Genomic DNA, 23,102 nt, shown 5'->3' with positions numbered 1-23,102 from the left:
TGGATCGGTGGAATGGGTGGTATGGGTGGTATGATGCCCAGGGTAGCGGGGATGGGGGGCATGACCCCAAATATGATGGGGATGGGGATGGGGATGGGGGGCATGACCCCAAATATGATGGGGATGGGTGGGATGATGCCAGGGATGATGCAGACCATGCCTGGGGGAGGGGGTGGCAGGGGGCCTGAACCACTAGCGGACGATGTCTATCGGCCGGTTATCGATATGTTGTCTACTGATACCCCCTCCAGTTTTGTTCCGCAGACTCAGTTCACCGGCGTGAAAACTTTCTCTTTTGAGGAGTTGGGGCTATCTCCAGTCAGGGAGACTCCCGATGATGTGGGGACAGCAGCAAGGGGCAGGGGCAAGGGCCGTGGCAGGGGCAGGGGCAAGGGGAAAGCCACGGGCTCTTCCTCGCGAACGGTGGCTGATGAGGAGGATGATGAGGAGACGGGAAAGAGGACGGTCTGGAGCGTGTGGGAAAACGTCGCGCTTTCGAAGGCTTGGGTTTCAATAGTCGAGGATCCCTATGTCGGTGCTAACCAGCATATTGACAGACTGTGGCATCGCGTCGCTGATGCCTACCTCACACACAAACTGGCTGGGGCGAAGTGTCGCGTTCCCGAACAATGCCGGAAACAGTGGGAGCAGTTGAGGCCTAAGCTTAGTCGATTTGCCGGCCTCTACCAAAACAATCTCTGCCAAGCAACCAACGATATGTCTGAGGAGGATGTGAAGAACCGTGCCCTGGCGCAGTACCCCGACAGATCTTTGAAGTTCAAAGATTTCGACCAGTGGGAGTCCTATCTCGTGGTGAAGGATTCCCAAAAGTTTTGTGGGGGTGTCGAATCGGGCTGGCAGAAGCGGACGAAGATCAACGCTTCCGGTGAATACAGCAACAGTGCTGGTTCGCACGAGCTTCCAGAAGCCGAGGAAGTGTCCCCGCTACCTCAATCAGACTCCCGCCGGCGTCGTCGCCCGATTGGGCAAAAGGCTGCGCAGCGGAATGCTAGGAGAAGCAGCAGCGGGTCGTTCGAGGTCCAATCGGAGGCCCCTGCTCCCCCAGAAGAGTACGACCGTCTCGCCCGCGCGCAGATAACGACTAGCTTGGTCCGGACCATGCATAGGTGGCATAGCACGACAGATCTTGTGTACAAAAGGATGTTGAAGGATGTCATCGATGGATGTCGGCGCGATTTGGGGATGCCACCCATTGGAGATGATGGCGCCGAGATTAGCGACGGGGACGACGGGGGCAGCCCGGGCGACAGCGAAGGCGGCACGGGCGACGGTGAGGGCGGCACGGACGACGAGGAGTGAGCCGAGTCAAAAATTTTATTATGTAATTTTTTCTTTTTTATTATGTAATTTTTTTCTTTTTTTTATGTAATTTTTTTTAAATGAAGCATTTGCAATTTTCCCGTATTCCGTGTCAAAATTATAATTCCGTTACGTATATTTGTGAATTTGTGATTTTTTTTATTGCGGGAAGTCCTAGTGGGAAGGGCGGATTGTGAAGGGGATGTCCTAGTAACGTGGCAGTGGGATGGGAAGTCCTAGTGACGTGGCAGGAGGTGTTTTTGGGAAGTCCTAGTGGATGTCCGAGTGGGACATCCGCCCACTGGAGATGCTCTAAGGATGAGTCATGAGTGGATAGTTTTGGAAATTATGATAATTTTGAATCAAAAGCTATAATTGGATGATTTGAATGCATGAAAAAACAAAAATACAACCTAAACTTCTCAATTTTACTTGGTTTATTTTGGGTGGAGAGGTGACAAGTTTAGAGGCAAATATGCGAAAGCAAATTTTCAATTCTCAAAAGATAACAGATAAAAGATAAAAGAGGGTTTCTCCCCATCCAAATGGAGGAGAATCTTTTATTGAATAAGACCTCATATAGTAACCATTGTCATTACTCAAGAATTCCTGCCTGAACTAGGCTATAACAATACATACTACTCCCTTGTTGCAGTCCGAGTTAAGCTTAGTCTTGCTTTCTTCTCCAGTGTGTAAGATCACTAGTTGACAACAGCCAGCAAGTCGCCAGCTTTGCAGAAACAATGCCTTGTGTCTGTTCCCAAATCAACCTAGTAGTAAACCACAAAACTTTATATAGTCTTCCATATGTCAAAATGCAAGAATCAAAGCAAAATTCAAAGCGAGAACACAGGATCTAATGCTTACTGCAATTTACAGACTAGTACACTAATATAGTGCGCAATTCAAATAACCGGATCCAGATTACAGCATTAACATGGTTTGTTTGGATGGGATATCCCAGTATGCAGACAGTGAAGCATCTACAAAGATGACTTCTTCTAAAGACAAATTAATACTTCTAAGAAATGAACCAATCCTTAATCAAGACAAGTGGAGAGATTTCACGAATATGCAAGTAAAACTTAGGTGTTATGAATATGAACACATACCTCATGTGCGTTTATGTCAGAGAAAAGCACCTGTACAGAAGGAAGTCTAATTAGTGTGGATACACAAACGCTTCACTTTAGGAAAAAGTGAAACAGGTTTCACAGAAAAAAAAAATTGACCGGAGAAAGTATACTAAACCACAACTCCTGAAACTTACCTTTCTTCCTGTTTGCACATCCTGAACCTCAGCTCCACGAGAGACAACCTGCACGGGAATTATGAGAGGATGTATCTCAGTTACAAGTATAACTTTTCATTAAGATATGCCATTCTAGCAAACCCACCCTCAACTATGAGTTTTACATGCTTTACATACCTCTCCCACAAGGTAGCGCTCAAACTTCACAGCTGATTTCGGCAGCAAAACTCCGCCAGCTGATTTCTTCAGTGAAAAAAGAAACCCCATTAACCAAATGAAAAGACAATGCATAATTAATGATTAATCCATACATGTATCATGCATATGAGCTTTGAATATTACTGCACTTTGTATCCCTAAAGTTTTTCAAACTCTTGACTGACTTAAAAGCGTCCACATTCAGAAAATATTATTATGAAAGATGATACGCTATCCACCTTGACTATGAAAACGAACTTATAGGGTTTGGACCAAGAGGAATCCACAATATTAGCAGCCTAACTCCAATTAAGATTAACAGAATCATATTCAGAATGTATGAAAAAAATTATCAATATGGTCTCTAATCTACAACTGCATAATATAGCAAAACAAATGCTTATCAAGTCAAGTGGTTGAAAATATATGCCTAATTGCGATGATGTTCAAAAAACTGTATGTTATCAACACGACTTCTAATTCTACAACTGCAAAAGCATATACTTATCCCCCAAACACTTACAATAACACAGAAGAAATCGAAGTAGGAAAAAAAATACCTCAGGAAGCTCCTCAAGACGGATCAAAACTCGATCAGCCTGTGGCACTACCTACACACACAAAACCAGAATCTTTCAACCCTCATTTCAACACAACACAAAACAAAAGAATTACAAAAGCAACTCTTGCTAGCAAAGTAAAAGCTAGACTTAAGCCGTCCCTATTTCTCCCACATTGTACCAAAATATTCAAATTCTGTAAGAATAAACAAATGTTGTATCAATTTCATTTAAACATTAATAAACACACTGATGTCATATACAGAAAGAGAGGGAAAACCTTAGCAGGCTCGTATGTCTTTCCGATCGCATTCACTCTCAGCGAGCTCCTCCGAAGACCTGTTCCAAAATTGCAACATGTTAAAACTGAAATGATGCTTAAATTGAAAAGAGTGAAAAAGAGATAAGCTTCAATTAGAGTAAATGTTGGAGAAACTGAAGGTGGAGAGAGAGAAAGTAACCAGTGCGTGTTGTATTGGAGAGGAGTTGGAGGTTGGGTTTGTTAGAGGTAAAGGGATTGGTTAGGGCAATGAATGAAGAAGACGCCATGGATAAGGAAGAAGAGAAGAAGAGACTGCGGCAGTTGCAGTGAGGTGTTGTACTTTGCGCTTAATGTACAACTTTGACGGAGTGAGCGCAGGCTATCATTTTATTCTGGCTTTAATTGGGCTTGGGCTTAGGCTTGGGCTTGGGCTTAGACATGGGCTCGATTTTTTATGTTAGATGTAAATTAGATTTGTAGTTATTGTAAGAGAAAAAAATATTATTGGATAGTGTACTCGAGCTTAAATAAATTTTCAAATCACTTATTCAGAGACTTATAATAAATAGAGTTATTTAAATAATCAATATCCTTATTAATAATTCAAAGTAAAAAAAGAATTAAATGACAAAGTGATAATTTTAGTTTTACTTTCCTCTTCAGTTCTAGCTCACAGTGCAGTGATGAAACTTGTTTAGCTGGATTTTGTTGTCGGTAGAAAAAATTCAACAATTAAAATTCAATGATATTATACGTCAAAATTCAAAATTTGTGGAAAGAGAAATTTTTTTGAAAAAATTCATAACATCAGAGGCACCAATATCCCTTTTTATTGTATTGGTCCAAAGATTGTGATTGGCTAAAAGTTTATATGATTTCAATTGTTTGCAATAAAATAATGATTTTCCTTTTGTAGTACCAATGATTCATATGTGCATTATAAACTAGGACAGTGCCAAATCTCACTCATTTCACCTTTCTTTGGCAACACACAAAAGAATAGACATGTTAGTGACATCTCCAACAACAGTTGATGACTATTATATTATATACAAAGCAGCACCATAGTTTTCATACTCCACAGATTCTAGACACACAACATATTTGAGTTAGCCCTTGAAAGGTATACAAGTAGCAACCTACTAGTATGTTTTTGTATATCTACAGTTGCATTTCTATTATGAGAATACTTGTGAGTTTGAAACGGAGCACTCTCCGCAGCCCTCACAGACATCATGTCTGCAGACTGGGCATACCCTGCTCGGCCAAAGCAAAATAGTGAGAAATCCGGGATCAGATACTCGCAGACGCACAAAGAGCTAAGGAACATACATACCTATTTACTTCTTTCAGCCATTTATCAATGCAAGGTGTGTGGAATTCATGATTGCATGGAAGGACTCTCAGTTTGTCCCCTTCCTCGTAGTCGGCTAAGCAAATATAGCACCTGCGGTTACAAAGACAATATATTATAGTTAACAGGCTATTTTTTTATTCAGGGTAAGGAAAATAAAATCTGAGATCATCCAATAAACTGCAATTTGGGTCGACAAGCACAACTCCAGTTGTTGAGCCGCGATGGCTTTTCTTGTCATTTTCAAGGCATCCTAAACTATGAGATCAATAGCTCTAAGGAACTATTGAAGAAAAGAGGATATCACTTGCACTATATCAAAGTCAGCCCTTTCTGATTCTGTATGGCTATGTCATAATCTTCATTTAACTATGAGTATAATTTTATCAGATTATGCAACCATGTCTTCCTTCTTCACAAGACAAAGACTTACTGTCGAACATCAGCGGAATCACTTTCCTCCTTTCTATTTTTTTTGTAATACTTGAGAGGGAATGCATCCACAACAGATTCTGGAGCAGGAAGCGAGAGAGTAGATAGCGAAAGTGACAGAGACTGATTATGAATTTCATCCAAAACCTGAGGAACAGAAATCAAGCAACTTCTCAGCTTCTCATAGAAATATAAGAGAAGAAAATTCTAAAATTCAGTCAGGTCAGGTCAAAATACAATTGGGGTCAAAGTTTCTTATTTAAGTAACAACTATCCCTTCTGCATACTAAAAAACAAATAGTTTGTTGTCAACAAAAAAATCAAACCAATTTAAACTAATGAAACAATTTATACCAAGGGATGACATAATGCATGAATCCATAAGTCAAGGGTCTACCTCAAATAATGCCTCTGCAAGTAGGATTATTCGTGAAATATTTGCAAGACTACTTGACTCTTCAGCTGTAAAGAATGAGTCACATGAGCATGTACCATCCAGATGAAGTCCAGATGAACAAAATGCAGTCTGTTCATCTTCCCCATCAATGCCACTTATTGTTTCTGAGTCCTAGACAAACAAATGATGGTGTGAGTATTATACATTAAGTTAGCGAGCAAACAACGCAGAGCAAACTAGGAATATGGAAACCATTCTTTGCAACTTTTCTGAATGAATATCTTGATTGCAGACACAAGGTTCATATCTTCATTTGCAGGTAGGATGGAGACGAGAACCACCCACATTCAGAGAAAAAATCAACTACGTTTTTACACCTCAAAAGAAAATGTATTTGTTAAAAATCTTAATCTATGTGATTCAGATTGCATTTGGATAGTTAATATGAAATCACAGGCATTATAGAAGTAGTGATTAGGAAAAAAATACAAGAAAAGAATTCATGGAACGTATAAACATAAACAAATTTAGCAAACAAGCGAATAACTTACCTCAGATCTCAACAGCCATCTCCTTTCATGTCTTCGATGAAGTCCTACACTGAATGAATCAAGATCACGACTGGCTCCATAGTAATGTAGATCACCACTGAACTCAAGAAGCCATCTGTCATGTGAACCTAAGTCACCAGCCAGACCAGTTGCAAAAACAAATGTCGGCGAATCAATGTTCCTTCTTAAGCTGCGTCTTGCCAAAGCATCCCAAAATAGCCTCATACTGTTTCTTCTAGTTTCATGACTGCTTACTTCAGCAATGCTACCAGATAAGGAGTTGGAAGAGATACTAACCAAATCAAGGTGAAGCAGATCACCATTTATCAAATTCTGGTCACTGTCAGACACAATAAACCCTGAACTAGAAGTTGTTGACACGTGAGCACGGTCATCTCCGGGGTATTCAAATCGTAGTAAAGAATCAGAGACAATAGAAAGAGACCTTGGATCAGAACTGTAGCCTACAGCTGCATTGTGGCTATATTCGACAATATCATTTGAATGCGGGTGGTGTTGAACAATGAGCCCCTGTGACTGATCATGTCCTGGATACATGGAAGCCGTGTCTTCAGTTATTGTATTGGCATCAATAAGTTCCGCAACATAATTGATCGTGTTATCAGAGATTGATTCTTGAGCAGGCTGTCAGACAATGCCACAATTTCATGATTAAGGTTCTACCATATATATATATATATATATATATATATATATATATATATATACTTTCGATCACAATATACTATACACACCGATTGTGGAAGAGTTTTGATATCTCTGCTTGACTGAACATTGACTAAACCAGATTCAGGAAAAGCTTCCACAGTGATACTGCTTCTGTCAGATGAGTCCCCATTTTCATATACGGATACTGTCTCTCCTGATTCCGATGTTAATACAGAAGAGGATTCTAGGGTTGAGGTTTGAGCATCGACTAGAGATAAGCTTTTAGTGTAGCAAATTGAAGTTACCACTGGGCCCTCTCCCAGCTCCTAGGAACAAAACGATTAACTTCCATACTAAAATCTAGCAGAAGCAATTAAACAACAAACTCATGGAAAATATCGCCATTAGATGGAAAATCTTGTAACATGTTGTACACCTAGAAACTGAAACACCATAATTTCATATATCAATTAAGATACTCTTCTATCCTCTTCTCCAATCTGCTGCACCACTTTCAATAATCTTTGTCTTAGATCTAACAACCATAGTTTTCCAAATTGAGTTCAGTTCTGAATCCCTACATGCAAATTGCAACAACTAATTTCCCAGCAAGATCACAATAGCTTCAAATCTCTCCTATAACAAAGTATAGTATTACGCAATTTCATATTTTTGTTAATATGAATATTTAGCCTCCAAACCGCTAAATTATTCCTCTACACCCTGCCCCAATTAAAAACCCTTCCTGATCAACAACATTAGACCCCTGCGTAACAGAATACGAACTTACGTAGCTAATCGATCATGGTACAAAAAAAATTCAGTCACTGAAAAATTAGCTCATAATTTTGCACATTTCAATCATCTGTTCAGCACAAAACACACAGCTGGCGAAATCAAAAGGTCAGAGCAGCTCACTCTAAGCAGTTGGCTCAATCAAGAAAGCATTATAGCTACAAGAATTGCATAATCAGAAGGCTACTGGTTTCAATTCATTCAAGAAATTTAAACAAAAAAAAAACCTGAAGAGTTGACTTGGAATGGAAAGCGCCACAAAAGATATTGGAGAGCTTGCGCTTAGTGCGGCGGAGCATGGACTCGCCGGAGCCGGATATGTTTGAGGATTTGGGGCTAAGGCGATGATTGGTGGCCGAAGCCATGAATGTTTGTGAAGGAAATGAGAGAATTTGTGGGGATTGGAAGGAGATGAAGGTAGTGAAATTCCACTCACAATTTCTAGCCCCTTTCCCTTTCCTCTTCCCTTTCCCTTTCCTCTTTGCTTATTTTAGAGGTAATTGCAATTTTAAATTCTATATTTGGATCTTGCTATAAATTAGATTTAACTTTTCAAATGACAAATATAGTGTTAAATAAAATATCAATCCTTTAATTCCTTTTCATTTGATATGCAAATTGGTGTTTGCTAAAACTATTATGGCCTCTTATAGTATTTTTTTTAGATGGAGCTAAAATTTGATATACTGTCAATGTAGAAATTCAAAATTGACAACCAGGTTTGAAGCATGTGATTTGGATTGTCATCCATTATTGTTAAATTCGTAGTACTGTGTCTGAAGGCATAGTAATTGAATCAGAAATTGATATATAAAGGTCAGATATTTGTAGTTTAAATATCACCGGTTTGAATTTCCAAGTTGAAAGGATGCTCAAACTCATCTCCAAAATTATGCAAATAAGTACTACAAAAAAATAGAAGACTGAGACATCATTGAAATTGAAATGATTTAAATGAAAAATAACGTTTTACTTTATATATGTAGCATAGACATAAAAGTAAGCTTTATTGATGGGTGTCTTTTATCGATAAAAATGATAATAAATCATTTATTTTAATTGAATGGTTGATATAGTATGATACAAAGTAGTAAATGTTTTCCTTCACCGAAACAAACTTACTATAATTATGAGAGATTGCAAAATCCAACTAAGAAAGATTGTTTGGCATCAAGAAGCATGTGACTGCAACTAATAAAACGTGTCTCGATCAGCCTATTGATTGTTTAATTATTAAGAAAAAACTAAAAAGTGTGAAGCAACACGCTTGCAGATTGGAATAAATTTTGTTACAATCATTATAGTACATTTTTTGTGAATTACTACTACTACTACTATATGTATAGTAGTAGTAAAGAGTTAAATGTGATAAAGACTGGTGAATTATAGAGTAAAGAGTTTAATGCAATAAAGACTTTTGTTGTACGGCAATTTATTTTATGTTGGAAGCACAAGTCAAAGTGCGAGGGCGAAATTAGGCCAAAAGATGAGAAAATAAGTTTGACAATGAAACTTCATTCCAGAAAGTCAAACCACAGTTTTTTATAGCTTGGCTCTTTCAAATTTATGCAGCATATATGGAAAATAATTAACATCATACACAAAATTGAAAAGCACAAGTAACATGTGTATATCAAAAGTTGAGGTTCATTGAAATGTAAAGTTGGTAGTAAGCTGATAAAACTACAAGACTACAACAACATAATCCTAGTCATTTGTTAGTTATGAGGCTTGAGATGATCACGGCGAGTCGAGCTTCGGGTGCACCCGGATGTACGGTGAATCCATCATAATTAGATCCTAAATGTGATTAATTGTTTCTAATTGGTCAAAACAATCTGTGTTAGTTGCCAAACCCAAGAGTACAACATCCCAAGTGCGCAGTATATAGAAATCATCATAAGAGGTAGAAAAGGAAGGGCATCGCCAAAAATGATGGGATGCAGAAATTGTCCCCATACCTCCACCGCTACTAAGCCGATCAGGTAAGATTTTCCGAACCACCCAATACGGAAAGCATTAGTTTCCGATTTGTTATCACCAGCAGGGTCTCTCATGGCGCTTGTCCCGGGAAAACGCGCAGAAAACCCATACAGCATCAGTACAGCATGTAGAAGCAGCAACACAACTTTAATTGGATACTCTTGTGCTTCAAACAGAAGAGGGAACAGCGAGTAGCAGGATACTGCACATAATGATAATGGAAACATGAGTAAGCTTGACACAAGCAATCCAGATTAATATTAGAAACAGCTACTAATACTATCAGACAACATCAGCAAGAAAAATAATTGCAAGCAGATGACTAGGTTACATCCTTAGGTTTGAGTAACTAAGCCTGCAAGTTGGTCGACAGCAAACCCTCCACTACTTTCACAAACCCATGTGAGTAGAACACTACTTACGTCTTTACTTATTATTTCACTAACAATTGGGAAAAAATAGGAAGATGTTTAAAAAAAGTGTGTGAGGCCTTCTGATGACCAACTGAAAGTGGAATATGTGCATCTACCCACCCATCACTGGGGCATATTTCCAAAGTTAAACCATTCCTTAAAGTGCAATCAAACATCTCCCTCAATTGTTGCGTACCCATTTTTAGATGATAAAGACTGAATCCAAAATAACACAAGAATCTTTCAAGTCCATTCACCAATATAGGCAAGCTAAATTTGTCAAGACAGCAGCATTACTTGCTCAATAGAAAAGCAACGTAACATCTTAGAGGTCAGTTACAAATATCTTGATGTAGATATAAGAAAACAAAAAAAGAATATTTGAAATTGCTGTGGCCTCTTCGGCGGAGAGTTTCTTTCTGTTCTTTCATCTTCATTAATCAGAAGTGGGATATCTACGAACGAAGTCACGACCTAAAGCTAGCCTATGGAAATCAATTCCTCTATTAGACTATATAACTTGTGCGAGCATTGAGTAACCACTATCTTAAGTGGACAAACCTACTAGTAGAATTTTATCTCGCAAAGTCAGTAAATTGAAGAAATAGGTGGACTCATACATCAACAGTGTCAAATTGCAGTACATTATAGTTATGTAAGAAAAATAAAAGAGTTTTAAGACAACTATTTGATAGATAAAGATGCATATTAATTTTCATATCAATCCAAAGCAGGTAAGCCATATATGTATAAAGATTAATCATACCTATGGACAAAAAGAAGTAATGCTTAGCATCCTCCACACTATTCAAGGACGTCAAAGCAAGTGGAATCACAAAGTGAAGTGACGCCTTTTCATGGACATGCCACCCAAACAGGAAACCACATGTATAAGCATATGATACCCAACTAGAGATCATCCTAGGTTGGGGATTCCTCCATGCCTTCATAAGACATGGAGAGATTGCCAAGAGCACTGTGATGAATGTTATAAGAGGGGTGATCTGCATTCATAGTCCATTTGATCAAAATTTAACTTTGGTATTTCACATAATTAATCTGCAATACAAATGAAACTAATATCACTTTTACATAACATTATTCAAGATCTAATATCCAACAAAACATATGAGTAATATAGAGAAGAAAAAAATTTGGGTGCAAAACTATGAATCCCTGAAGCCAATATTCTTGCAAGAATGAAGACACAGATAAATGACAACTACTTAGCGACTAAGTTCTTCATTGTAGGCTTAGGCACAATGGCAGCTTCTATAACTGAATTGGGATAATTGGTACATATAACAAAACTATACTATATTCTTACCGCGGGTAGAACAGAGAAAGGCGAGGAATCTCCAACAAGACCACCAGTGAATGAAGCTGCAGGGGCTTTGATACTGAAACCTAGTCGCGTAAACAAGAATCCTAAAGCCTTATCCAGCATTATATAGAATACCCAAAAGTTTGGAGCCCAGTAAGCATGGCAGAGTCCCCTGCCAAAAGGAAACATGCGTTGGAGAACATCTTGTATCTGCAAGGTTAAAGGTAGAAAAAACATACAATCTGTAAATGTCTATTTCTGAAATCAAGCAACTAATAAAACACTCCAACTGAATCCCATAACTACAGATCTTCAACCACATCTCATCCTGGATGGATGCAAAATTCAACACATCATAGGGCACATAGTAGCATGTTCTACTCTCAACTGGTGCCGTGAATTTTCAAATGCATCAAGAATCAACAAACAACTTCTCATAAATGGCATCTAATCTTAATTAGTGATGTATTATCAACTCACAACAGAACTCTATAAGGAGACTAGGAAATTCACACGATATTTAGAACAAAGAGCATCAAACACACCTAAAAGACGAGAAAAGAAAGATCTGGTACAGATGTATGCGTTTTCACATTCTACAACATTAACCATTAACAACTACTAGCATAAATTGAGACAAACATCTACCTGTCCATAGTACCAAAACGGCCCATAGGCTGCGGCAAAGACCGCCACGACTGCGGAACCCATAAGCACCAACCTCCCAAATCCCTTGACCAATCCACCCCTACAATAATACCTAAACAAATACACAAAATACACCGGCGCAGCCACCGCGAACAAATGCTTAAAACAAAGCAAAACCGCGAAAACGAAACCTCCAATCAAATCCCTCTCTTCCTCCAAAAACGAAATAGATAGCAGCAATATCCCCAACAGAAATCCATTGTACTGAAAATGCATATGATCCACGATCAACAACCCTGGCGCCCAAATAACCAACGCCGAGACCAAAAGCCTCTCTAAAGCCCTAAAATTCCTGTTCCTAGTCAATCTGTAGGCGGAGTAGACGAGAACGAGATCGGAGAGCACGACAGAGAAGCGCTGGAAGAGGATCACTGAGGAGGAGGCGTAATTGAGGCCACGGTGGAGGTCGGTGATGGTCGGATCGACTCTGGAGGCGAAGATGGAGAGGAATTTCTCGAAGTAGGCGAAGAAAGGGGGGTAATCAAGGGTCCATTGGCTGGTGGTGTCGGAGTACCAGCGGGAGAGGGGGAGGGAATGCGTGAGGGCGAGCCAGTGGCGGTGGACCTCGAAATCGGTGCTGTGGTAGGCCGGGATGAGGAGGAGTTTGACGGCCGCGGCGACGAGGGCCGGCCACCATACACCGCCTCTGTAGGTTGGGGATTTCGTCATTGTGTCCAGTTGGATAACTGAGAGTAGTAGACTCGTAGATCTACTAAGGGTGTCCACTATAAGACGGACACGCCCAATAGCTCCGCCCCAGTTTTTATCCATAGCCTCAAAATTTTGTGTCCGCCACTATGGTGGACACCTCCAATAGCCCCCAAATTTTATAATCAACTTTCATTTTATGTTTCAAGTAATTATGAACAAATTTATCGGGCTATACGTAATTAGAAGAAGCCGACTATACGAATTTAAAATAAAAATAAAAAAAAATACAAATTAAAATTAAAATTAGAATTACACACAAAATTAAAATTAAAATCACACACTACATTGAATCTAGTACAAATCACTACCAAGTTTAAACAACGCCCCCACCCCCCTACGTGCACACACTTCTTCAATCAAATCGGCTTGCAGTGTGTTATGTGATGTGGTCCTGCGCATATCAGCGAAGCGTTGGATCAAATATCCATTGCTCCGTGGTACGCCAATCTGGATCGGCGCGGAGGCGACACCGTGACTTGTACTTGCGCCCTCTTCCGGCGCCCATCGCTCTGCCGCAAATCCTTCATCTTCTATTATCATATTATGCAATATGATACAGGCTAACATAATATTCGCGACATCATCTTCGTGCCAAACTCGTGCCGGACACCGTATAATAGCTCACCGCGATTGGAGGACACCAAAAGCCCGCTCAACGTCCTTTCTAGCACTCTCTTGTTTGCGCGCAAAATATTGTTTCTTCGGTCCTACCGGTTGGCGGACAGTCTTCACGAATACGGGCCACCGCGGATATATTCCATCTGCCAAATAGTAGCCCCTACTGTACTGCGTACCGTTGGCTACAAAGCTGATTTCTGGCCCCTCCCCCCGGCACTCCTCGTTGAAGAGCGGTGACGACTGAAGAACATTGATGTCGTTGTTCGAACCTGCCACGCCGAAATACGCATGCCAGATCTTCAGACGATAGTCCGCAACGGCTTCCAGTATCATCGTTGGATGTTTGCTTTTGAATCCAGTAGTGAACTGGCCTTTCCATTCCACGGGGCAGTTCCTCCACTCCCAATGCATACAATCGATGCTTCCTAACATTCCTGGGAAGCCGTGCACCGACCCGTGCATATCCAGTAGGCGCTGACACTCATCCGGGTTGGGCTTCCGTAGAAACTCCCCACCGAAAATTTCCCGGATCCCCTTACAGAACTGCCTAAGCACCGTGAGGCCAGTCGTCTCACCCATCTATAGGTATTCATCGAACATGTCCGCTGGTCCGGCGTAGGCAAGCTGTCGGATTGGAGCGGTGCACTTCTGTTGTGTGGACAGCCCGATCCGGCCAGCCGCATCACGCCGGAGGGTGAAGCACCGGTAACGCTCCGCCAAATTCGCCGCTATATAGTTGAACAGTCGCTGCGACATCTTGAATCTCCGGCGGAATATCTCGGGTGGATAACGGGGGTTATCGACGAAGTAATCATCCATTAGACGTTGGTGAGCACCGACGTGGTCTCGTGGGATTGTCCGCCGATGAGTAATGGTGCGAGGGATCGGATCCTCCGCATCCTCCGTCAAATGGGCCGCTACCTCCTGGGCGGCCTGGTGTTGCACCTGTTGAATCAGAGCATTCCAGCCGTCTCTCCACAAATTGTTCATTTCCAACCCCAAATTGTAGTGAGAGAAATTTGTATAGATCTTGTGTTAGAATGGTGTGAAAATAATGAATGGAGTGTGGTGTATTTATAGGGGAATTGAAATGTAAAAAAAAATTTGAAAATCGGCATAGCCGCGGCGGTTGGCGCCGCCACTATAGGCGGCGCGCCTATAGCCGCGTCCACCCCCCCATAGCCGCATCCTCGCCCCGGAGTCGGCAAACGCGCGTCCGCCGCATACCGTCCCCGAAATGGTGTCCGCCCGCGGGGCGGACAACTCCGCCACTATAATGCGCCCGCCTACCGCCCCAACCCGCGGCTATAGCCGCGGGCGTCCCATAGTGGACACCCTAAGGGTGTCCGCCCACTAAGGGTGTCCACTATAAGGCCCACACCTAAATAGTTCCGCCCTAGTTTTTGTCTATAGCCCCATTTTTTTTCCATAGCCCCAAATTTTAGTTTCCGTCACTATAGTGGACACTAATAGCCCCAAAATTTTTATTTTAATGTTTCAAGCAATTATGAATAAATTTATCGGACTATACGTAATTAGAAGAAAACGACTATACGTGAAGAAGTTAAAATTAAACACTAAATTTTCGTAGTATTAAAGTACAGGAAAAATTATACAACGAATTCTACGTGTCTTTCCACAAATTGTCCATTTCTAACCACAAATTCTAGTGAGAGAAATTTTGAGTGATGAAGAGTTGGAATGGTGTGAAAATAATGAATGGAATAGGGTGTATTTATAGGTGAATTAAATTGAATTAAAAAAAAATCATCGACTACCGCCGCGCCGAGCACCGCTCCACTATAGCAGCCCCGCCTATTCGCCGCGTCCGCCCCGGAGTAGGCGCGTCCTCGCCCCAAACTCGCCGCATGCGCGTCCGCCGCCTACCGCCCCCATTTTCCTCGTCCGCCCCGGGACCGCCCCCGCCGGGGCTATAAGCGCGGCGATCCCATAGTGGACACTCTAACTGTTACTCTCTCCTCCCAGATAATTCGTTACCTGGTATGTGGCATGATTTTTAAAAATTATTGTTTGACTTTATTCAAATGAAGATAGGTATTGAAAAGGGTCTCATCTTGTTTCTTTTTCTTCTATTTTTATGCAAATCCTGAATTAGTGATGATTTGAGTATAATTAAATATTTTTATTTAATTTTTAATTGTAATTAGTGTTATAATATGCACAAAATTTAAATTTGTTGCTCAATTCCGCAGCTCAAAATTTTGCTGCTCAAAATTCTCAAAATACAAATCCGCACAGATTAGAAAAAAAATGACTCTTTCATACAACTCCACAAAATACAAATTCTCAAGAAGAGTTTAATCAAATTACATTTGGGGATTTTTGGGAGGGAAATCACAGTCCCACAATATTTAAAGCAAATTTTTTGAAGGGAACTTAGGAGGGAAATCTCAACTACCACTAACTATAAAAGGACTACCTACACAATAAAAGGAGAGTTTTAGAAGCATTGCCCTCAGAAAATTTTCATCATATGGCTATGGAGTCTGCTGCTGGAGACACTGTCGTAGACATTGTCGGAGATACAGACTCACGCATCATAGGAGTGGACACCAAAAATCTAATAGCTCAAAGTCTGCTACAATCGAGCCATCTAGGTAAAGTACCATATGGAGGTATTGTCAAGGCAACAAAGGAATTTGGAGTGAGCAGGAAGACAGTGCATAGAATCTGGGCAGATGCCAGAAAACAAATCCAGAGTGGAGTACCTGTGAGCATAAAAGATTGTGTTAAAGGCTTCAAGCGCAAGGATGAAATTCAGCTTGATGTAAACAGGGTAAGGGCTCTTTCAGTACTTGAAAGATCTAACATCCGCAAGATGGCTGCCAAGCTTGATTTAAGTAAGAGTTCAGTAGGCAGGATAGTGAAAGCAAATCATCTGAGGCCACACACATATGCTGTGAAGCCCCTACTTACTGCCTCAAACAAGTTAGCAAGAATAAAATGGGGTCTCACTCATGTTCAGCCTGTGGTGCACAATGGTATGCTCAAATATCACATAATGCACAATGTAGTACACATTGATGAAAAATGATTTTTCATGACTAAGAGTACGGATAGATACTACCTGCTGCCAGATGAAGAAGAACCATATAGGTCATGTAAGTCAAAGCGGTTCATCACAAAGGTGATGTTTATGTGTGTTGTGTGTAGACCATACTTTGTAGAAGATGGAGATATCATATTTGATGTAGGCATCCTTCCATTCACAACAAAAGAGCCAACAAAAAGAAATTCCAAGAACATACCAAGAGATACCTTGGAGACAAAACCCATTCAATCAGTAAACAAGGCAGTAATGAGAGAATGTCTAATTCAAAAGGTACACTGTTTTTTATTCCATTTTTTTATCCAACTGTAACAAATCACACATACTTCAGACCTCACGCAAGCAACAATGATGCAGATCGTACCAGCAATCAAGGCTAAATGGCCAGAGAACATAAGCAAGGAGATATTCATTCAATAAGACAATGCAAGACCTCACATCTGAAGGGGTTGGCAGCGGAAGCGTGCTTTCAAACGGAACACATAAAATTCTGATCTATTTAGCAGATTATTTAGACAAATTCTATTCGTGTAATTCTCACATGTATCATGCTCATAACTTGAATTTATGTGTTTTAGCACAATTAACACCTAAAACATGCTTGCTATGAAGTAAGCCAATTTACCTCGTTGATTCACTGAAGAATCGAAGATGGCTCGCGTCTTCTCCACATGAAGATCTTGAGGTCTAAACCACGGATCTTCTGACTGGTTCCCGCACTGTAATATGATATCAGTATGGGCTGATCTCACCAGAATACTAGGACTTAAATAAAAAAGAGGTTAACTGCTCACGGAGAGAGCAAAAATCTTCCCTCTTCTAAACAGAGAGGGGGACAAAAATTTTGGAGAAAATATTAAGTGTATTTTCTGTCTCTTTTTTTTTCCTATTTATATTTAGTCACATATTGGGCACAGTCAGGGATCTATGGAAAAATTTGGATATGGCCTCCCCCAATTAGCTTTTTACTAATTAAATTGAACCCATAATTTAATATAAGCTTATATTGGAATATTACGAGCAGTCACTACAGAAGTAATATTGCACTGTCCATCCAAATTTGAAATTACAAGTATTCTGGATTTTCATTTGTTTGTAGTTCATTTCCCGTGCTTAAGATAGAAACGTCCATTAATTAATTAATGTCTGCTATGAACTTAATTAATTAACATATTATCAACTCCAAGAGTGGACTTAGCAAGAAACGCTTATTTATTATTCATAGAGTAATCAAACTCCAACTAGCTAGGTTCCGAATAATAAAAACTTGTTTCAAGCTCCTCTTGTGGACGTTATCAACCGAGACTCACCCCGCGCACGATTCAATATAATAGCAATCCTAGCACCGCTAGTTATTAATCACTACTACCCAATGTACCAGGATCCTTGGGTTAAGAAAAACCCGCACCTATTGGTAAGTCAAAGTAGTACATAATCAATATCGTATGCTCAATGCTAACATACATTGATTAAGAAATTAATTATCAAGACCTCGTCTTTCAGTAGATAGCATAAAGACACCCGTCTTGCCGTTAGATCCAATTCAGTGCTATACCACACCAATGTCATCTTATTTCAGTAAGGCTTAGAAATATGCGGACTGACATTGCAACCTTTCACGATAGGTAGTCTAGGCCTATCTAGGTTGTGAAATTCTTATTTTTCTTTGTTCAGAACTGACCGTGTTACCTTAAAGAGGACAACGCCCACAACCAGTCTACTAAAACAAAGACTTTTGTTGCGTTACTTATATATTTAAATATGCAATAAACATTCATTAAATGTAAAACATAACAACATTATGACAAAAAAAATCTGTTGCATCCATTGGAAAATAAAAATATAGAGTTTTACAGTATTCAATCACTCGAAAATGTGATTTCTAGTATACAAACTCTAACAGCTCGTTGCATCCAAACTCCTCGCCTCTCCAAAATACCGAGCACCTATTGGTGCTTGCCATATTCCGACCAAATATAGGTGCTCGCCACTGTCGCGTGGTAACCATGGTTAGTTGAGCAAATCGCCGAGCACCAACAAGCACTCGGGGAAAAATGCCGACGAAGCATATACCGACCACCTAAAGTGGCCGGAATGTGCTCGGTAAAGGATGATATGCCGAGCATTTTCCCCTTAATGCCGACCACTTTGGTACTCGGTAAACACCTCCTTTTTGTAGTGAAGAGCTGCCATTAATTATACTTGATTTACAGTTCGCCAACTGCCATCTTTCTAAACATGAACACACACACGACACTCTCTTTATATGCACGACCTTAGTCAACGAATTCGAACGTCGTGTACACCACCACACCGGTTCACAGTACTCATACGAAATCTTGGAATTTACGGAGGAGGACGAAAGCACCACCACCCCCATCCCCATCACCCCTTCCATCCGTTGACAAAGTATAAGCCTCTCCCGTACAGCTCGTCGGTCGAGGGTTTGATCTTGTTGTGGTGGCCTTTTTGCATGTATGCAATCCGATCACTCGTGAGTACGTCATAGTTGCTATTTCGGAGGAGATTGATCTTACTTTTGATAGCATTAACTTGCACTATGCACATGAACATAGGGTGCATTGGTGCGATCCTAATTACGGATTAGGAGTTAGCTGAGAAAGCAAGCAATATAAACTAGTTTGGACTTTGGATAGTCCCGGGTCACGGATGTAAAATATACACTCTTGAAACTGGTCAGTGCCCGAGCCCACCCAAATTCGATGGTAAAAGCAAATGCGCATCCCTAGGGAGGGAGATTTACTAGGTGCAAGATTTAACGAATATTTGTTACTTTGATCTTGAAAGCGAGGTTTTTACTAGTTTCTTGGCTCTGCCTCATCTCAATACAATTCGACATAGTAATTACCGTTATGACATGAGGAGACTATATGTTTTGGAGGACTGCCTATGTGTATGTGGTTTTGATGACAATCACAACGCCCCAATGTGGATAATAAGCGGAGATGGAGATTGGAGTGTATTGAGTATATTTCCCCCAGTCAAAGTGTTGGATGACATAATCTTGATGGACAATGGGTGTGGTAAACGATATTGCTACGCCACCAACAACAACAAATTAAAAAAAAATTCATGTTTTGGCGCTTCTAATCAAGAGACCATCGCATGCCTTGTCAAGCCAACCTTTGTTTCACTCAAATCCTTGTTCCAACACCAAGATATCATTCTCTCCTTTTAACTTTATGTATTTTGTCTATTACAACTCTTTGGCAGGTTTTTATTTGTTAGTGTTAGGGGCATTATATTTTTGGAAATTTCATGTTTTATTATGCACTAGTCTCATTTGAATATTTTCCGCATTAATTAGCACATAAAGAATTAGTTTTTCAATAAAACTTATTTAATTGACTCTTGATGAAATCGGATCATATTTTGTTTTTATTGTCTTTAAATTATAAACTACACCGAGTAACATTTTGAACATGTGAAAGTGCTTTCTAAATTATGTTCCCCAAGTTGTTAAACATATGTCAATCCCTTGTACTACTAAAATCATAGTACTCCCTCCGTCCCATGCTACTCGCACTTTTCATTTTAGGCCGTAAATTTGGGATTGATTTTTTTGTGTAATTAAAAAAGAATTTTAGGTGTAATGAGACATCACTTAATAAAAGAGCTCTTAACTTAAACTAACATATTAATTAAATGCATTAATTCTAACTTAAATTATAAATAGTGAAAGGACTTTGTGACGAGCCGAAAAGCAAATATGCGAGTAGCACGGGACGGAGGGAGTATTATACAAGTTCATAACTGCCGTCACAAATTTCATAATAAATTGCAACACGTTTTTATACATACATGACATAATACAAAAAAATACACAAGTAAAATACCAAAGGAATTACACCAATCACTTAGAGCATCCACAACCGTGCTCTTGCCAGCGACACGGTTGTGGGCCCGGGCGGTACTATTCATGTCTGCTCTCTGGCAAGAGCACAACACCCACAACTGTGCTCTTCCGCAAGGACGAGTACAATTAATTTAAAATTCAATTAAACAATAACATTTCCATAATATTAAAATTCATTTAAAAACCACAATAAATATTACAAATGACAAATAAAATTAAACATTACATAATTAAAATCCTAAAAATGAAAAATTATATAATTAAAATCCTAAAAATTAAAAATTACACAATTAAAATCCTAAAAATTAAAAAAACCACTACTCGTTGCCGAATTTGTTCGTAGTATTCTTGTTCGTAAGCGGCACGATGTTGTTCGTAGTATTCTTGTTCTTCGCGCTCCGCTTCCGCCATGAGATTAGTGAAATCCATTTGATGTTTTGAGTGAAGGTTGAATGTTTTGATAGTTTGTATAAGAATTATGAATGAGAGATGAATGAGAGATGAATTGATGTGATAAATGAGTGATGAATGTGTGTATTTATAGATGATTTTGGGAAAAAAAATAAAAAAATTCAGAAAAAATGGGAAAAAAACAGCCATATTTTTGGGATTTGGAAAATATTTTTTTTATTTTTTAGCATTATTTATAATTAAATACCGATTTTTTTTTAAAAAAAAGTTTGAATGCAACGGCTACGCCGTTGCCCAATCCCGTGCCGCCACGTGTGCGTCCGCTGGCACGGACGTGCTCGATACATCGAGCAGCGCCGTGCCAGCCGCGCGAGCGCAGCGGCGGCGGATGGCGTCCGTCGCCACCGCTGCGCATGCTCTTACATTTAACAAGAGTATGGCCTGGAAATTAGAGCCCGTATAGTCCTCCAGCTGGGCTGGGCCCACTTGTGCATGATTTTGTTGATCCGGTGCTGGAGTGGGACCCATCCGACGTAGCTCCGATGTGGGCGTATGAAAAACGACAAATACTGTGGGGACTCTGATGCAATTGATCTATGCTAGGGCCAAAGCGTTTCCGCGTTTCCCAAACTGATTACCTTTTCTTCTACTTTTGCCCCCCAAAGTTTATATAATTAGGTTTCTTCCCCGATACACCTTTGTATTCCCAACTCCAATTTGCACGCACTTTTAGGTCGACAAGTCTAATTAATAGATACATGCACTAACGGGCACACGCACACCCACGCCAAGCCAAACAAAAAATCTTTTTTTTTTTATTACTATAGCATTATTTAGTCTTTAATATTTTACGTGAATTATTTAGCAAAAGTCTATGTTATCACAATGAAATACTCCCTCTATTTCGCAAACACTCCTTCAACCACAAGATTTTGAAAAAATGATATGTAGTCGCGCGTTGAACATATAGTAAACTTTTCTTTTGTTTTTCTACTAAATAATATCAATTTAATTGGGTCATTCCAAAATTGAATGTGAATCACGACATATAAGGCGTATGTTAAACAAATTTTTATATCAGCTCTTGAATATATAAGATATGATATTTATGCTCTAGAGTACTATTTTGTACTCCCTCCGTCTATGAAACGTTTGCTTTTCAGCACGGGATTTTATGTAGTATTATTTTGTGGGTTAAAGAAGAGAGAGTAAAGTAAGAGAGAGAGAAAAGTAGAGACCAAGTTATTTATATAAAGAAACGTTTCAATTTTAATGGAACAGCTCAAAAAGGAAAACATTTCATTTTTAATAGGACAAGTGGATTATGTAAGGTATGGTTGAAAATTTCTATCACGATACGAATACACACAAAATGAATGAGTTAGTGTAAAATATTATTGTGGTCGTATTCTTATCAAATCAATCTCTTTATCATGTTCGTGTTGTGTTTGTATCCTTATCATGTTCATTATTATTATTTTTTGCGTCAAAGACTTGCATGAGACATCAAATGGAAATTATACTTTCAGTGTCCCATTTATATACATTTATTTTTAAATAATAATAAAATATATTTTTTAATATGTCCATATATATTTTGATGATGAACTATTGCAAAGTAATGAAATAGATAATTTATTAGTACATGGGTTAAAATTCAGTTACCAATTGTGAAAATAAATCTATATAATTGTGATGGATGGAGCTAGAAAGTGGATGATTCTTTTCATCCATAATATCATTGCATAACATTGAATATTAGTAATTTAAAAAGTGGATGATTCTTTTCATCAATAATTATTGCATAAAATTGAATTACTACTATTTTTAATTTACTAGAACATTTATAAGCAGCAGACTATAAAGAAAACAAATGCATGTCTTTGTCATGACGCTCAAATATTAAAACCACAGATTCTAGATGGAATTGCCACTTGTCCAAAAAAGATGAAATTAATAATCTTGATGAACCTATAAAGGATTACCCATGAACAAGGGACTATAGTGCTCAGGGGCGGACACAGGTAAAGGAGAGGGTAGGACTTAAGCTCTTACCAAAATGTTTTTTTTGGTGTTTTGTACTGGTATATTTTTTGAAATTTTTGAAAATTGTCTTAAGCCCTTACTATCTGAATACTGTAGAAAACTAAATTACTGAAAACTAGATGATTAGTGGGGCTGAACATAACCTGAAAAT

The 23,102-nt window shown here is 39.4% G+C and overlaps 3 protein-coding genes across 3 annotated transcripts; all 3 read right to left on the bottom strand.

Annotated features, from left to right (window-relative positions):
- Positions 1-1,833: 1,833 nt before the first annotated feature.
- Positions 1,834-3,942, bottom strand: LOC121763630 (10 kDa chaperonin 1, chloroplastic-like). The gene is made up of 7 exons (XM_042159689.1): positions 3,792-3,942; positions 3,611-3,669; positions 3,331-3,381; positions 2,750-2,815; positions 2,591-2,638; positions 2,433-2,462; positions 1,834-2,090 (listed from the first exon to the last, which is right to left on the bottom strand). The coding sequence occupies exons 1-7, from the start codon at positions 3,877-3,879 to the stop codon at positions 2,022-2,024; spliced, it is 411 nt and encodes a 136-aa protein (XP_042015623.1). The 5' UTR covers positions 3,880-3,942; the 3' UTR covers positions 1,834-2,021.
- Positions 3,943-4,545: 603 nt separating this feature from the next.
- LOC121763891 (uncharacterized RING finger protein C4G3.12c-like) lies at positions 4,546-8,290 on the bottom strand. Its single transcript, XM_042159987.1, has 7 exons — positions 8,018-8,290; positions 7,082-7,321; positions 6,327-6,971; positions 5,776-5,946; positions 5,380-5,525; positions 4,929-5,039; positions 4,546-4,849 (listed from the first exon to the last, which is right to left on the bottom strand). The coding sequence occupies exons 1-7, from the start codon at positions 8,153-8,155 to the stop codon at positions 4,771-4,773; spliced, it is 1,530 nt and encodes a 509-aa protein (XP_042015921.1). The 5' UTR covers positions 8,156-8,290; the 3' UTR covers positions 4,546-4,770.
- A 1,106-nt stretch (positions 8,291-9,396) lies between these two features.
- Positions 9,397-12,895, bottom strand: LOC121765754 (probable dolichyl pyrophosphate Glc1Man9GlcNAc2 alpha-1,3-glucosyltransferase). Its single transcript, XM_042161969.1, has 4 exons — positions 12,159-12,895; positions 11,514-11,720; positions 10,953-11,190; positions 9,397-9,975 (listed from the first exon to the last, which is right to left on the bottom strand). The coding sequence occupies exons 1-4, from the start codon at positions 12,885-12,887 to the stop codon at positions 9,611-9,613; spliced, it is 1,539 nt and encodes a 512-aa protein (XP_042017903.1). The 5' UTR covers positions 12,888-12,895; the 3' UTR covers positions 9,397-9,610.
- Positions 12,896-23,102: the final 10,207 nt, after the last annotated feature.

The sequence above is a fragment of the Salvia splendens genome, chromosome 14, assembly GCF_004379255.2.
Source record: "Salvia splendens isolate huo1 chromosome 14, SspV2, whole genome shotgun sequence".
NCBI lineage: Eukaryota > Viridiplantae > Streptophyta > Magnoliopsida > Lamiales > Lamiaceae > Salvia > Salvia splendens.
This window is presented reverse-complemented; position numbering and strand designations above follow the sequence as displayed.